The sequence below is a fragment of the Haliotis cracherodii genome, unplaced genomic scaffold (genome assembly GCF_022045235.1).
Source record: "Haliotis cracherodii isolate W230 unplaced genomic scaffold, xgHalCrac1.p SCAF_26, whole genome shotgun sequence".
Classification (NCBI taxonomy): Eukaryota; Metazoa; Mollusca; class Gastropoda; order Lepetellida; family Haliotidae; genus Haliotis; species Haliotis cracherodii.
The window spans coordinates 6,033,676-6,052,481 of record NW_027266282.1 but is presented as its reverse complement, the minus strand read 5'-3'; the positions used below and the strand labels follow the sequence as shown (position 1 = coordinate 6,052,481).

Genomic DNA, 18,806 nt, shown 5'->3' with positions numbered 1-18,806 from the left:
CCTACAGCGTTATACCTATACGCCCCAGCTGAATATTCGTATTGCCGAAACGTCGTCAAGTTTCACATCTAGATATGAATATTTTTTTCTGAATCAAAGAACTAGAAAATCTAAGGTAAATACTTCTAACGATGAGTCGTCGGTCTTCACAAAAAGAAAACAAGTCAGCGTTACATCCGTTTATATCAGAGTGATACATTGACTCTAAAACCAACTATATTGCTATTTAAACTTTTGATAATTGCGACTGTCGGAGAGCTTTAATGAGGTGTATCAACAAACGAGTGATGGATTATCTCTTGTACTTAACTTTCTCTGTGGGGACTCCCTGGGTAAATATACCATTGTCCACCATCTTTCCAGAGATGTTACCTTCTGCTTTAATGTCAATATCAAGGTGACTATGGTAACTGTTACATGTTGTAATGTGTTAGGTGAGTGAGTGAGTGAGTGAGTGAGTGAGTGGGTGAGTGAGTGAGTGAGTGAGTGAGTGAGTGAGTGATCCACTTGCAGACATTACACAGATCGGAAAAATGTCTGTTGACATGACGATGACGGCGGGGTATATTTGTCAGCAGTTCACCTCTGTACCCAGATTTTTCATGAAAGGTAAGATAGATTCTGTTACATCATGACGTGTCAACTTGATGCGGGATGAAAGCAACCCGAAGTGATGCAGGGTGAATCGGGGATCACAGGCTTCTGGTGCACCTAAGGGACGCAACTCTACACAGCTAATCGCGGCACCTTAAACGACTGTGACTCCCCTCAATATCGCTTCAAGCATACACACTTTCGACACTTTAATCGCAACACGTTATGGAAGTCATTGTGCTGAATTCCATTAACGATATATCGTTTGAACAAAAGCGGAAAAAATATTTCCATAATCAGAAATCAGGGCTAAGAGGCCATTGTACGATTCCGAGTCCATCATGGACACGTGTCAAATAGTAGTGAAACCAGGCAACCGTCACAAACACATGCAAAGACAAGTAAATTGCCATTGATACGTCACATGTCAACCACAAGATGTTTTGAAGGCTTTAATGTATAGGCCTGTTGACGAGATATGTATGAAGCAATAGTGTAACCAATTATTCACGCTTTAGTAATGTGACCATGTGCACGCATCTATATGCAAGACTAAGTAGTTTGGCACCTATATTTCCCTACTTACGACAACCAGTATGCACCCGGTGGCGATTCAGGGTTGGAACTGGTCTCCAACAAACCATGCTGATCGTTATAGGTGAATTAATGGATCGCGTAGTCAGGCTCGGTGACGTTGTTAAGCACAATATCGATCACTGGATTGTCTGTTACACACACGCACGCAGTCTACACAAACATGAAATCATAGGATCCACTCTACGTCGCCTTAATTATTTTCTACAATCTGTTTCACATGAAATGATAACAAGCTCTAATACTATGTCAAAGGTCTTCAGGTCTGACATGCATAAACAAAAGTCATGATAGAATTGCATTGTGTACTTTTGCACACATGTTTTTGTCTGATGAACCTCTTGATACGCATGTCAAGAATTCTGATGAAAACACGGCATTCCACAGTTTTCTTAAGCGAAATACAGCGTGTCTAGTTGCAGTTGAATCGCCTCCTTACTCCAAGTGTTTGGCGAACTGGCAGCAGACAAAGCAGTAATTCAGACATTACTAAAATTTCACTTCAGACACAAGTACAAATATGTTCATGATAAAAAATATTACTAATACAGAAATCTCACATTTGTTCAATATCGTTTCATCTGAATAGTCTTTATGAATTCACCAGCCTAAACACGTCAAGAACGACAACACAACAGTTGGCACACATATAACAAAACTTCATCATTGCCAGATTTTTCCATTGAAAGCAAACAAAGGTCTGTATATCTTCCTCCCCACTTACATATCAGAGACTACATCCTTGAAGTGTTGACTTGGCAAACACGGATCTGGAAAATGAAGTTACATTGTACATATGTCGTCCACCATGTCGTGACAACCATTCAATGCAAATCTCAGAAGATGACTCAGATCACCATCATTGCAAATTTGCCTAACCTTGTTTCAATAAGATCTGTACCATGTGTTAACTCATGCACTACGTCACGTGACTGGGGTATACATGTGGATGTGACGCAGCATCCTCGTGCAGTTGTGTGAGGTGTGACAGAGATGAAGATGGACTCCTCCCTGTGGCTTTATCTGGCTTGCGTCCTGGCAGTATGTCTCGCCCCTGGTCAGACAGGTATGTGTTTTACTATTTTCTCATCCTTCTCGTTTTGTTTTTTAAAGGCAAAATACAAGTAAAATAATACAACTTTGCGATGGATACGAAAGTTAGTACAGGTTGATTGGAGGATATATATATATATACCCATATATATACCCATATTTATGGGTATATATATGGGTATATATATATATATATATATATATATATATCCTCCAATAAACCTGTACTAACTTTGATATATATATGGGTGTAGATAAGAGGGCGAGGGCATCTAAATTATTAAATTTTGTTGAATGTAAGAATAAATACAAACTTATATATTAACAAACTTATATTTTTTTTCTCCAATACCAATGATGAAATTAGTACAACCATTTGAACATTGATAACAATAACAGATTGAGATTTATTTATTCACTCAAAACCGCCGACGGTGGTACAAATGGAATATGGTAATGAACCTTGATCAAAGTACTGATTAAGCTAAGTTACCGCCATTTTATTACGCCAGGTTGACCTGAATAAATTATATTTCGTTCAGCAGTTACTGTTTTCAATTAAACCCACACAGACAAGTTCGCCCGCCCTCGCCCGCCCGCCCTCACCCGCCCTCGCCCGCTTGATCCCTTGTCATACACTTATGAACTTATATCCTGTGTGTACATGCGATACTCAGAAAAGAGTAATGCCGTGCATAGACGTTAGATCCGGTAGAGTCCCTGGTAAGGCGTTATGGTCACATTAATTGTGTGTCTTCACAAAAGTATGTCATGGAAGAAGCAACATGTAGCAGAAGGTTAAAAAGACAAAAGTTCAAAGATGATCTCATGTTTATATTTGATAAACTAATTTGTCCTTACTACTAGAACGTGTACCTAAACATATCACTCGTTTGATAAATGTACTGGAACTTGTACCCAAACATATCACTTGTTTGGTAAATGTACTACAACGTGTACCAAAATATATCACTTGTTTGATAAATGTACTACAACGTGTTCCCAAACAAATCACTCGTTTCATACATTTACTAGAACGTGTACCCAAATATATCACTCGTTTGATAAATGTACTACAACGTGTTCCCAAATATATCACTCGTTTGATAAATGTACTAAAACGTGTACCCAAATATATCACTTGTTTGATAAATGTACTACAACGTGTTTCCAAATATATCACTTGTTTGATAAATGTACTACAACGTGTACCCAAACAAATCACTCGTTTGATAAATGTACTACAACGTGTACCCAAATATATCACTTGTTTGATAAATGTACTACAACGTGTACCCAAACAAATCACTCGTTTGATAAATGTACTACAACGTGTACCCAAATATATCACTTGTTTGATAAATGTACTACAACGTGTACCCTATCATATCACTCGTTTGATAAATGTACTACAACGTGTACCCAAATATATCACTTGTTTGATAAATGTACTACAACGTGTACCCAAATATATCACTTGTTTGATAAATGTACTACAACGTGTACCCAAACAAATCACTCGTTTGATAAATGTACTACAACGTGTACCCAAATATATCACTCGTTTGATAAATGTACTATAACGTGTACCCAAACAAATCACTCGTTTGATAAATGTACTACAACGTGTACCCAAATATATCACTTGTTTGATAAATGTACTACAACGTGTACCCAAACAAATCACTCGTTTGATAAATGTACTACAACGTGTACCCAAATATATCACTCGTTTGATAAATGTACTATAACGTGTACCCAAACAAATCACTCGTTTGATAAATGTACTACAACGTGTACCCAAATATATCACTTGTTTGATAAATGTACTACAACGTGTACCCAAACATATCACTCGTTTGATAAATGTACTATAACGTGTACCCAAATATATCACTCGTTTGATAAATGCACTACAACGTGTTCCCAAACAAATCACTCGTTTGATAAATGTACTACAACGTGTACCCAAATATATCATTTGTTTGATAAATGTACTACAACGTGTACCCAAACATATCACTCGTTTGATAAATGTACTACAACGTGTACCAAAATATATCACTTGTTTGATAAATGTACTACAACGTGTACCCAAACATTACTTGTTTGATAAATGTACTACAACGTGTACCACAATATATCACTTGTTTGATAAATGTACTACAACATGTTCCCAAACATATCACTTGTTTGATAAATGTACTACAACGTGTTCCCAAATATATCACTTGTTTGATAAATGTACTACAACGTGTACCCAAACAATTCACTTGTTTGATAAATGTACTACAACGTGTTTCCAAATATATCATTTGTTTGATAAATGTACTACAACGTGTACCCAAACATATCACTCGTTTGATAAATGTACTATAACGTGTACCCAAACAAATCACTCGTTTGATAAATGTACTACAACGTCTTCCCAAATATATCACTTGTTTGATAAATGTACTACAACGTGTACCCAAATATATCATTTGTTTGATAAATGTACTACAACGTGTACCCAAACAAATCACTCGTTTGATAAATGTACTACAACGTGTACCCAAATATATCACTTGTTTGATAAATGTACTACAACGTGTACCCAAAGATATCACTCGTTTGATAAATGTACTACAACGTGTACCCAAACATATCACTTTTTTGATAAATGTACTACAACGTGTACCCAAACATATCACTTGTTTGATAAATGTACTACAACGTGTACCAAAATATATCACTTGTTTGATAAATGTACTACAACGTGTACCCAAATATATCACCAAAACATCGCATTGTTGAAGGTCTGGAAGATACTAGTGATTGATATCAAGAGCATCGATCTGTGCAATTGGAATGCGATGACATGCATCAACCAAGTCAGCGAGCCTGACCACCAGATCCCGTTAGTGGTCTCTTAGTTACCTGCAACTTATCTGGGGTTTTTTCTCAGTTTTGATATCATAATTTCCGTTAAGTTATTTCCGACCCAATCACAAGGAATAATAACTCGCAACTCTGTTGGTATATGATTCTTTTGTGTTGCACGAATAACTGATTACAAATATTTTTCGATGCGCTTATTTAGCTTGTTGAAAATGCAAGTAAATTATTTTGGAGGTTACAATGGTGTTTATTCAAACGTAAATTCAGAACATTTGTTTATTGTGAAATAATTAAACGTTAAATGAGTAATAATAACTAGTCTATTAATCACTGAAATATAACTCCCCCCGAAAAGACATTAGACCATACAACACAATTGCAATTGTTGTATCATGTATCAACTTGTTTGTTTGACTGATTGCTTATATGCATGACAATTAAATATATGAAGTGTGGTTTAGGTGATTTAGATATCCAGGCTGATCCTCAAAACTTTGGCAGGTTACTGAGAACCACTGTTGGTTACATGTAAAAATTCTTGTATTGTTTGGTTGACGGATTCAAAGGCATAGAATCAACAGCAAGGCAATCGTGTTTTGTTGTTTTAAATGCTGTTGGGTGGTTAGGTTGTGTTAAGTTCTTAACATCCTTCTTCCACTCTTTCTCTCCCTTCTCTCTTTCCATCCCTCTTTTCTCCTTACCCCACTCACTCACTCACTCACTCACCCAAATTGACCCATCCAACCAAACCTATCCAACACCCACTCACTCACTCACTCACCCACACATCACTCACTCACTCACTCACTCACTCACCTAATTACAACATTGTAATGGTAACGCAATAACAAAAAAAAGGAACAGTTGCCATTGTCACCTTGATATTGACAGTAAAGCAGAAGGTAACATCTCTGGAAATATAAGTGGACAATGGTATATTTACCCAGGGAGTCCCCACAGAGAAAGTAAAGTACAAGAGATAATCCATCACTCGTCTGTTGATACTCCTCATTAAAGCTCTCCGACAGTCGCAGTTATCAAAAGTTTAAATAGCAATATAGTTGGTTTTAGAGTCAATGTATCTCTCTGATATAAACGGATGTAACGCTGACTTGTTTTCTTTTTGGAAAGTCCGACGACTCACCGTTAGAAGTATTTACCTTAGATTTTCTAGTTCTTTGATTCAGAAAAAATATTCATATCTAGATGTGAAACTTGACGACGTTTCGACAATATGAATATTCAGCTTGGGAGTATAGGTATAACGCTGTTGGCTTGTTTATATATACTGCAGAAGAAGGTCAACAAGTGAGAACAGTTTAATCAATAACGGAACTTTTTATTCAGATGGAAATCATGTACCGTGTGACAAATATTTATGTCATGTGCACTCGTCTCTAGCATCGCCCTCATCCTCAACCAAACCAGCCACCCCGTGCCTGTTGCTTGGGGGTAGTCAGTCTGGGTGACTTGATAGTGTGTCGATGTACCTCGACGGCATAGATTGTTGCTCATAACATTAATCATTAGTTTGTCTGCTCGAGACTCGATTATTCAAATTCAACTGTCATATAACTTGAATGTTGCTAAAAGCGAACAAATAAACAAACAATTCTTACAGTGTACGTCACGCAAGTACATCATAGCACATTATAAGGGAAACACAACACAACCAAACAGTATTCTGCAGAACCTTATATTTTTTCATATACATATATATGCATGTTTTGTCCTTGTTTCTACAAAACAAATAATAAATAATGGGCAGCTGCCAATCGTGTACATGAAGCTTAATCAACCAACCGCACTTCGGGGCCAGACAGCCTGAGTTCATCTATGGTCTTCTTCAACAGTGAGTGAGTTTGGTTTAACGCCGCTTTTAACATCATTTCAGTTATATCACGGTGTGTCAGCTTAATGTGGGAGGAAAGCCCCAAGTGATGCAGGTCGTAGACGTTTACCACTTCGGTGAAACCCACGAGCACGGGTATGGTGCTGACAAACCTAGAAACATAATCGGGTCGTACCGGGATTCGACCCCACAATCATAAGGTTTCTGGCGTGCCCAAGGGATGCAACTCTGCACAGCGAATCGCGGCTCCTTAGACGACTGGGCCACCCGTGCCCACCCCCACGATCCATCAAGTCCCAGAGGTGTTCTATGGGGGACATGTCGGGTGAGCGTACAGGCCACGGCAGGGCGTTGACGTTGTTGGCTGCGAGGAAGTTAGTGACAATTCTGGCTGTATGGGCTCTAACGTTGTCATGCTGATAAATGACACCACGTGGCTGCTGTTGGAGAAATGGTAGGACAACTGGAGGAAGAATGTTATCCTTGTAACGCTGGGCTGTCAAGTTTCCGTCAACAATGACCAGCGGTGTCCTCTCCTGCCCACAGATCCCTCCCCACACCATGACACTCCCTCCACCATATGGTACGACCTCCTGCACGCAACACGCCGCCGTTCGTTCACCCCTTCGGCGGTAAACACGTTGTCTTCCATCAGCCCTAAACATACAGAATCGACTTTCGTCAGTGAAGACAACCCTCTGCCAGTAACGTCGTTGCCAACGTCCTACAGTCCTGGCCCATCTCAATCGCAGACGACGATGTTGCGCTGTCAGTAACTGTCCTCTGTATGGTCTAAAAGCCCTGAATCCATGAGCCCTGAGTCTCCTGGCCACTGTCTGTCGACTAACCCTGTGACCTAAGGCATTTGTCGCCGATGACGTCACTGTCAGGAAGTGATTTCGGAGGTGCTAGGTACGCAAGTACCGGTCATCATGTGGCGTGGTCACCCTGGGTCTGCCTGTTCTTGGCCTGTCAGCGGCCCGCCCTATCTGTCTGTAACGTTGCATCAAGTTGGTAACGGCAACACGGGAGCAACCGAAGGTTCGTGCAATATGGGCGTGGGTGGCTCCCATCTGTACCATACCCAAGGCTCGTTCACGTTGTTCGACTGTGAGTCGTGGCATTTCTTTTGTGTGTTTTTTTTATCACTGTGGATGTCTAACTTGCCGTTGCAATCGTTTTATACCTTTACCTGCACGTGCATTTGCAGTTGTCCGTGGTGCACGTGTTTTTTCACTTTTTCGCTTGTTATCTCGCAAACATGTAACAGACGATTAACATTTTCTGCATACACTATTGTTGTATTTAGGTTATGTGTTTTAGATAGACTTCATCGAAAAAAAATTTATACTTTGTCTGAAATTTATATTTTCAGTTGGTAAAGTTTCTTTTTGACGTCAGTTTTATGTGCTGCACAACTGGTTCTGAGTCAGTTTAGAATGTTAAGGGCTCCTGTCTAGCTCAACGAGTAGATAGGTCGTGGCCAAACTTCTCGAAGGACGCTGTTTAACATAGCATCCATTGGTCCTCGATATGGAATCGAAACAAACAGCGGACTACGTGAAGTTTGTTGGTGAAGTAAAATAGGCCGCTCCAGATTAACACCAGTAGAGAAGTTTACTGTATTTTTATCGCCCAAGTCAAACGTTGGATGTGCAATCTGTTCTTCGTCAGCATCAATATTGTATCATAATACCACCTTATTATTATCATATTCATCTCACCCTACCATATGATCATCACACCTATTATCATCATGTCGTCATGATATCTGATCAACATTATGAAAATCATTTGATAACTAGCATCACCAATACCTCAAAATCATCTTTATTCTGTCCTCATCGGTGTCATCACATCACCCTTGCAAAGTCATTATCATCTCTGTTTGATCTCCACATGATAATCATTATTTAAACATCATGATGATCACATACACATCACATTCACATCATCATCATCATCATCACCACCATCATCATCATTATCTTCATCATCACCTCCATCATCATCATTATCATCATCATCACCTCATCATCATTTTATCAGCATCATCATCATCATCATCATCATCATCATCATCATCATCATCTTCGTCGTCGTCGTCGTCGTCATCATCATCATCATCTCCTCCATCATTTAATCATCATGATGATCACATACACATCATCAAATCGTCATCATCATCATCATCTCCATCATCATATATTCAGCAGCATCAGCAGCATCATCATCGTCGTCGTCATCATCACCACCATCCTCATCGTCGTCGTCATCATCATCATCATCATCATCATTATCTCCATCATCATTTAATCATTTAATCATCGTGATGATCACATACACATCATCACATCATCACCATCATCATCATGTCCATCATCATTTATTCAGCAGCATCAGCAGCATCGTCGTCGTCATCATCACCATCCTCATCATCGTCGTCGTCGTCGTCATCATCATCATCATCATCATCACGACCATCAACCCAACAATTGTACACTTTCTGTACGTTATCCAGCTCTCACTGCACGGGTGACCGTATCCCAGGATGACCTGCCCGCCTCTGACACGTGTGTACTCCCGTCTGTGCTTCCCGTCACTATCCGCTCCTCCCAGGAAACCGTCACGCTGTCCCTCTCCCTCAACACGGATATGCAGGAGAAGACCCCCGTGCTGCTCATGAGAAAAAGCAAATCTGGGACTCCCATCTTCATCAAGGACAGTCTATCCGGAGTAAAGGTACAGTATATTTACAAATAAATGCGTCGGTGTCCATCAGATCTATATTGTGCTGCGCATAAAGGAGGAATAAACAAGCTCGTGTCCTTGAAACTATTTAAGTTCAGCTGGGGGGGTCCAAGTTCGCTGTGAAAGCTTGCATCCCTTAGGCTGTCAGAATCCTATGATCGTGGGTTCGAATCCCTAATTATGTTAGCTCCACACCCGTTATCGTGGTAAACGTCAAAGACCCGCATCACTTTACTCTTACATTAAGAGGCGATACCGTCACTTTCATTTCCAGCCATACTGTTTCGTCAAATATCTTTAATATAGAGGCGTAACTTTGTTCTCATGATTATCTCAAGCGGGAACTTTGATATCAATATCCTTTCCATATTGATAAGAAATCTCAGCCAAAATCAGATTCGATGTTACGATTCCGACTATACTATGGGGATGTCTTAATGAATCACTATCAAATAGTGATGATACCAGGTGTTCGCGAAAAGGTGAGCGTATCCTGTCACACCGGTGACACCCGTCACAAACACATGCAAAAGCAAGTCAATTGTTCACCTGAACAAAACCGGAATATGAAAATAGTCAAAATAGGGAGTTGCATCGGACATCATTTCAGTAACTGGTGCGTAAAATTTGGAAATGTCCTTTACAAGTCTACCATAAAACTTTTTGAAGGCTTCGCGTAGACCTTGCATATTGTAACCTTGATCAAACAACTTCTGACTTTCACACATTCATATGATGAAGACACACAATAAATTAATGTTGTCACTGTTGTCTAGCGGACACACACACACACACACACACACACACACACACACACACACACACACACACGCATGCACGTCGCTATATAACGACGTTACATCCCATTTCACCTCCCCTAATTGTATAATTTTACGAGTTAACCCTATTTGATGCAAGTGATTTATACGTTTCAGGTGTCAGCAATGTACCAAGCGGATACCAATCTGGCTCAATTTGAGGTCACCTGCAAGATCCTGGGTTCTAGCGAACGCCGGTATATCCTTGTAAGTACAAACCATTCCGCTCTTAACACATACCCGTCTATCCACCCGACCATCGACAGCAGATCGTGGTTAAAATAGGTCTTCAGCAACCCATGCTTGCCGTAAAAGGCCACTATGCTTGTCGAAAGAGGCGACGAACGGGATCGGCTGGTTAGGCTCGCTGACTTGGTTGATGCATGTCATCGTATCCAAATTGCATAGATCAATGCTCGTGATGTCAGTCGCTGGATTGTCTGGACCAGATTGCAGATTGCCGTCATATACCTTGACTATTGCTGAGTGCGGCGTTAAATAACAAACAAACAAACATTACCACCGAGAGCAGGGGACATTATAAAACAGATTGTGCTAATGAACATTATTTTGATCTTAGACAGCTATTAAAGCTGCTAATTTGGAGTAATACGGACGGATGCTGTAACTACAAAATGTCAGTCATTTTCCCTACCTCAATAAGTTCAACTATAATCAGTAATGAATATGAGATTCATGTATCTTTGTGTTTTGTCCTGCTTTCAAATAGTTGCATAAGAACAAAATGATCTTCATGAGCATTATTCTTACAAATTTATAAAAAAAATAAAATGTGTCGCCTTCGAGTCCAAACACTACGACATACCCCATTTGTGTAAAGTTGCCTCCCTTATGCATAACAGAATCCTATGATCGTAGGTTTCTCTGATTATGTTTCTTGGGTTGTCAGCGCCATTGTCGTCCCCGTGGATTTCAATAAAGTGGTAAATGTCTGCGACCTGCATCACTTGGGGCTTTCCTCCCACATTAACCTGACACGCCATGATATAATTGGAAAACTGTTGAACCAAACTCACTCACACACATGGTTTTAGTGGATGCCAATGAATTATGTCCTCTTTCGTGATGACAAAAAGAGTAAGGAAAGCGTTCTGCACTCTTGGTTAGTTTTTAAAACATAATTTCGAGCTAATTGTATATCTAAACTTTTTATGGGTACTGCCTTTTATAACAGGACGGATCCTTGGTGCTCTCAGATGGCAAGGAGTACCAGATGTCGAAAGCAACGAATACATTTCCGTGGCTGGACTACACAGACATATACACGCTGGCAGAGGAAGGAGGGAGCGCCCCTGGTTCTAATGCTGGGCAATATCTTGATGGTAGGGCTGGGATTATTTTGTAAAAAAAATGTATTGAACAAAAGAAAAATGAAAAAAATGGTTCATCTTCCATGTTCAATTTTTATGTGACTACATGTAGAACAGAAGGAGTTAGCCTTCCAAAACAATGGTTCTGATCAAACAAATATTGTTTCCTGAACATGTGCTAGTTTCATGTTCTTCACAGTTCTTTCATATCACAATATTCGTATTTCAGATGACAGTGAAGCATTGTCAGTACCAAAAGCTGGTTCAGACCTTGCCCGTATCATAACAAGTGACGTGTACATCGATGTTATGGCGCTTATTGAGAACTCTGTATATGAAAGGTAACTATGATTAAAACATATTTCAACTCATTTATGTAACAATTTGTAGAATATCTAAATATTTAATACATTTTATAATTCCGTACTAATCGTATGTGCAAATGTTAATGTAAGAGTATTTTCCAGATTAACGTTCAAAAGGTTTCTTGAGATTTTATAATTACTCCGTCCAAAATTATGCCCATTTATCACTCTTTGTTAAAGATTCGTCAGAAGACGTCATGTAAAATGCCATAAAAGTCGGTTGGCCGAATTGTACGGATTTTCTGACGTCATGTTTGACGTGACGTCACATGTTTGTCACGTCAAACGTTTTATTATGTTTTCATGTTTGATTTTACAACCATATTCTGTGCATCAAAAGGTTCCAACCATTAATCAAGCGTGATCAAGGCTATTACATACCCCCTTGAACCATTAACTCATCAAAGACCAAAACAGTCATAATCCTATTGTTTATACTACTGGCTATTGTTTATACTACTGGCTATTGTTTATACTACTGGCTATTGTATATACTACTGGCTATTGTTTATACTACTGGCTATTGTTTATACCACTGGCTATTGTTTATACCACTGGCTATTGTTTACACTACTGGCTATTGTTTATACGACTGGCTATTGTTTATACTACTGGCTATTGTTTATACGACTGGCTATTGTTTATACTACTGGCTATTGTTTATACTACTGGCTATTGTTTATACTAATTTCCTCTGTGGTCTAGTGGAAGAGCGTCAGCCCGGTGAGCGAAAGGTCGGCCTTCGATCCCCGGCCGCGTCATATCAAAAGACATTAAAAGATGCTACTTGCTTTTACCCTGTCTTGTGCACAGCATTAAGGGGTTAAAACAAAAGCTGGTCGGCTCAGAGTTAGTTAGTGGGATATTCATGTTAAACTGCGGCATAGTATCTAAGTGAGCTAGCACTATAAATCGGCATCAGTCCGGACTAGTACAAGCAGCCAAACAAGTCGATATATCAGTGCAATAATCTTGGAGGCGATGTTAAACCCCATTTCACCTCACCGCGCTTAACTTGTTAATATGTTTACCTTTCATCATCCATAACATGATTCTCCAATACAGTGTCATTGTATAATTACACTCCGATCTAATACGTGTATACTGTTTAAAGACCGCCTCATACCCGTAGATGTTCTTGTCAACCATCACTTGCTCGATTGTTGGTCCATATGTCTTATCCTTACGTAGATGGCTGCTGCTCTCATCGGACGGGACAGCCGCTCAAAAACGTCTAGAGGCCCTGGACAATATTCGACGAAACTTTGCTCATATTTTCAATGCTGTAGGTACCCAAGTTTCATCTTCAATGTATATCAGAAGACTAACAGTGTCAAGAGATCAATGACTGTGGCATTATCCACAAAATGCTGATCCAGGTACCCTAGGTCATCACTAAAGGGCGGTAGGGTAGCCTAGCGGTTTAGTCGTTCGCTCATCACGCTGAAGGGCCCCGTTCGTTTGCCCACATGGGTAAAATGTGTGAAGCCCATTTCTTGTGTTCCCCGATGTGATATTGCTGGAATATTGCTAACAGCGGCGTAAAACCATACGCATTCACCCACTCACTCAAAACCAGGTCCAGACAATGACTGCACAATGCCACGCTGTCAGTCTAAGATGGCGGCCTGTGAAAAATCCCTTATTCACTTCATAGAGGCTTACTAATAATTAGAGACAGCTATTCTACTACTACTTTTATGACAATGCAAGAATACCCCGCTCAAATCCCAACTTAAACGTTAGAATTGCCATCTCATTCACATATCCGATTATCGATTATTGTTTAATTCTAAATCAAACTCGAAATATAACCTGAAGTAACGCGAACATTCCACCATCTGACTTTTATCTTTGGAAATGTAGCCAGACTACTGTACATCGATTTCCTGCCTATCTTTGCTAGAATGGTAATTATTTTGGTACGTATACAAGCGTATCACAACGGAGAACACAAATGTTAAAACATCCAGTCTGAAGGTGACCCTGTCTTCTAAGCAGTCGTAATTCATTGAGCAGAGTTGCGTCCCTTAGGTGTGGCAGAATTGTAAGATCGTTGGTTCAAGTCCAAGTTCGCCCTGATAATTATTCTTGGTTTGTCAGTAGTCAGTAGTTTTGTAGTTTTGTACATTTGTATTGATAATGGACAAAATCTAAATTGTCACCTTGATTACACTCTTCTGTGTTTAACGTCATGTCTGTTAGCGTTATGCCATTATGTTTCTATTTGTCTTGTATGCATTATCCACTATAAAGCGTTCTATGACATTATGTTTCTATTTGTCTTGTATGCATTATCCACTGTAAAGCGTTTCATGACATTATGTCACTATTTGTCTTGTATGCATTATCCACAATAAAGCGTTCCATGACATTATGTCTCTATTTGTCTTGTATGCATTATCCACTATAAAGCGTTCTATGACATTATGTATCTATTTGTCTTGTTTGCATTATCCACTATAAAGCGTTCCAAGGCATTATGTATCTATTTGTCTTTTATGCATTATCCACTATAAAGCGTTCTATGACATTATGTCACTATTTGTCTTGTATGCATTATCCACTATACTGTTGTAGGTTAATCTGAGGTTCAAAACAGCGTCGGCGAAAGTACACATCAAACTAGCTGGATTTATTATTGAGGTAAGCAGTGAACAACTAGCTATAGACAGGGCGCTCTCGCAGCCTACATAGCATATTTGCCAGTCCTTATATTGGACGATAGGATTGATGGCTTGGCACTATTGCGAGACATTTCTTCTTTGTCAGACCTTATATGGGATGCTAGGTTGGTGCTTGGTGCTACTGCGATACAACGCATATTTGCCATTTGCTATTATACGTTGGACTTTAAGATTGATGTTTGGCAATATTGCAAGACAATGCATCCCTGCTATCAAACTGACACTTCCCAACATTATTTAGCGGAAATATGCACTCACGCATAGGTTTAAAAAGAATGAGATAATATCTGAGAAGAGAGAGACTGTTTGTACTAGTCCGAACTAATGCTGATTTTATAGTGCTAACCTGCTGAGATACCATGCCTCAGTTTAACATGAATACCCCACAAGGACACAGTTTTAGCCCCTTAATGCCGAGCGCATGGTCAGGGTAACAATAAATACCATCATTTGTTATCATCTTTTGGTATGACACGGCCGAGGATCGAACCCCGACCTTTTGTAGTCTCGAATTAAAAGACTAATACATTAATAACAGTAAACTATAACCATCCCCTTTGTCCTATATTTTTCTTTCGAAAACAATGAATATGCGCGACATCATTTTACAGGACGTAGAAAGTGGCGATTGGTTTGATGGTGTCCTGCAGACTGAGGCCGATCAGACAAAGATTGAAGCGGGGGTCCTGCTTGACACCATGTGGGATCTGGCAAAGACACCCGGCTTCCCGTCTCATGACCACCTGGTGTCCTTCACGAGGTATGAACGTGCACGTGGATGTTGTTGGGCGCTGCAGTCCGCCATATCCCAGCAACATCACGGTGGCCTGTTATTCGGGTTCTGACTCAAGCAAGTGAGTGAGTGAGTATGGTTTTACGCCGCTTTTAGCAATATTCCAGCAATATCACGGCGGGGGACACCAGAAATGGGCTTCACACATTGTACCCATGTCGGGAATCGACTAAAGGAGGAGTTCATAGACCTCGTTCGTTCTGTTCTGTAATCCCCACAGGTAGTTGCCAGTTACTGGGAGTTACTAGGTTGCCGGCGATGTTATTATGTTAGAATTGGCCCCCTATGTTTGTCGCAAAAGGCGTCAGTACGTGAATATTTGCAAAATCGCTTTATATGAAATCTCATTAACTCGAAGTTCGAGGATCAGAATATTATGTGCATTGACGTATTCGTAACCTGAGACAAACGTGAAAGAAATTTGACTTAAAGGTTCCTCTTCCATCTTGTTTGAAAAAAATGGAGTTTTCATGTCTCGTTTACAAATGTTTCTACAATACCGACATTAGATGTAGCGAATACTCATCCACATCAACCCTTTTCCTAAAGGAATTTTTTTTTTAATAACTGTATGTTTGGAACTTTGATTTTAGACTTTTTAAAAAAACATGAATTTAGAGGATCTCGAAGCGGTATTTTTCAAATAGTCATTAACCAAGCAGTTTTTTTAGAAAGATGTAGACAAAACCAATAAAAAGCATATTGTAAAAATGTACATCTTTGATCACAGACATACCGAACATATTTTAAGCTCCGTTTGTGTTTGTCTTATCAAGACATTTATTTAAATTACTTGAATATTTACTTTCAGTGTGGACATCTACTGGAACAAAACTGATGGGACAATAAGTGATGTAAACGGTAAATACATGTTACTTATTAGCTTAGGTTATGTATCCAAATACCTGCCTGTGACTAATGAATAGGATATTAATCTATTGCGAAATGAAGTTGGAAAATAAATTACTGCTACAAACCGTCTCCGATTCTTGAAATGTTTGAAATGGATTTTCCTGATTTTCATATTTCATGATTGTATCAAGATACTATTTCTGATATTGATATGATACTACTTATAATTATATATTAAGATACTATTTATGATTACATATTATGATACCATTATGATTAAATATGAAAATACTATTTGTGATCACATATTAAGATACTATTTATGATTATATTATGATGCTATTTATGATTATATATTAAGATACTATTTATGATTACATATTTAGATATTATCCATGATTATATATTAAGATATTATTATGATAATATTATGATACTATTTATGATTACATATTAAGACATTATTTATGATATATATTAAGATACTATTTATGATTACATATTAAGATACTATTTATGATTACATATTAGATCCTATTTCTGATATAATTATTTTTACTATTTATGATTATATATTAAGATACTATTTGTGATTAAATATTAAGATACTATTCATGATGATATCAAGAAACTGTTATAATTATATCAAGAAACTGTTTATGATTATATCAAGATACTATTCATGAGTATATCACGAAACTATTATGATTATATCAAGGTACAATTTATGATTATATCAAACACTATGTATGATTATCTTCCTCCCAGGTCTCGCGTCGGTTGCACAGGCATGTATATCTCCGACCAGTAAAAGCGTGTCCATTGTTCAGTACCAGTCTCACTTTACTGCTGACGTCAGGACAACGGCGCATGAGATTGGACACAGGTAAGCAGCAACACCAACTGATTCGTGTTCCAATAAAATTCTTCAATAATCTTTTTGTATTTGTATATATGGTTATGTGCATCTTTTCGAGCCTGTCTGTACGATGAAGTATCGGTATTAAATTGCGTAACATCGTTGTAAACGACAGCAACGTTGTCTACAACTACCTTGCCATATGGTGTTTCAGAACATATCACCACGCAACAATGTGTTGCAATTTCCTCATGTAGTAAACGCCAAAGATCTGAATCACTTCTCACAACAAGCTTACGGGGATGTCGGGTAGCCTAGTGGTTAAAGCGTTCGCTCGTCACGCCGAAGACCCGGGTTCGATTCCCGACATGGGTACAATGTGTGAAGCCCATTTTCTGGTGTCCCCCGCCGTGATATTGCTGGGATATTGCTAAAAGCGGCGTAAAACCATACTCAGTCAGTCACAACAAGCTTACATGCCGTAGTATAGCTGAAATACTGTTAAAGCTAAACTCACTCACTCATAATAGTTTACCAGTGAATTATCTACTAGTGAATTATTTAACATAATAAATGCCATATGTTGTGACAATTAAAGCTACAAAACCCTTTCCATATTCATAAGAAATCGACGAAAGACTATAGACTGACATCTAGTCTCTGAAATGAACATATTTTACAGAAAAACAAGTTATAAAATTTATTAAAAGGGAGACAAGAGACTTCATCTTCAGAAACTGCAGTAATTTAGACTGGCCAAATATGATAGAACTGCATTGGATATATTGGCTATATGTGTTTCAGGGTCTGTATGACCAGAATACAGTATATACCGTATATGATCTCTGGTATGACAGACTGCGAGTCCATTGTATGACTTATTTTTGTATTACACTTTTTGTTTATATGTCCAATTTACGACAACCTACGATTGAAATATATGCCTGATATCACTAAGAACCACTATTCCATGAACAAAATATTATCCTTTAATGGTATCCCTAGTCAAAAATTAACTAAAATATTACAAAACATCTATCAAAGTGTACGAGTTTGTAGTAAATTACTTAGTAAATCCGATATGTCCAGAAATAATAAGTTGTTTTGAAACCTTCGCATCTAGATCAGGAGTATCTACATTTCATTTTGTTTGTTTGTTTCTACAAGAAATGCATATACATTTAAATTGTCAAACTGGCTTGACATGATGAGTATATTACTGATAGATCCTTTTATATTGAACGTCGCGCTATGGCTGAAAGCCTTTACGTCGTAAAACTTCATATTTCCATTCCATTCCTTTTGTATTCCTTTTGTATTTTATACTACTACTGCCACTGTGGTTAATACCACTGTTATTACAATACCTCTATTACA

General features: G+C 38.6%; 1 protein-coding gene across 1 annotated transcript in view; it reads left to right on the top strand.

Moving 5' to 3' along the window:
- Positions 1-2,176: 2,176 nt before the first annotated feature.
- The window catches only part of LOC139473078 (neurogenic locus notch homolog protein 1-like), a 43,898-nt gene continuing 27,268 nt past the window's right edge, over positions 2,177-18,806 (top strand). The window contains exons 1-10 of the mRNA XM_071255591.1: positions 2,177-2,254; positions 9,495-9,715; positions 10,660-10,749; positions 11,738-11,885; positions 12,103-12,214; positions 13,430-13,523; positions 14,819-14,884; positions 15,537-15,685; positions 16,530-16,579; positions 17,339-17,456. Coding sequence (XP_071111692.1) covers positions 2,182-2,254; positions 9,495-9,715; positions 10,660-10,749; positions 11,738-11,885; positions 12,103-12,214; positions 13,430-13,523; positions 14,819-14,884; positions 15,537-15,685; positions 16,530-16,579; positions 17,339-17,456 — 1,121 coding nt within the window. The 5' untranslated portion in view covers positions 2,177-2,181. The remainder of the gene's footprint in view (positions 2,255-9,494; positions 9,716-10,659; positions 10,750-11,737; positions 11,886-12,102; positions 12,215-13,429; positions 13,524-14,818; positions 14,885-15,536; positions 15,686-16,529; positions 16,580-17,338; positions 17,457-18,806) is intronic.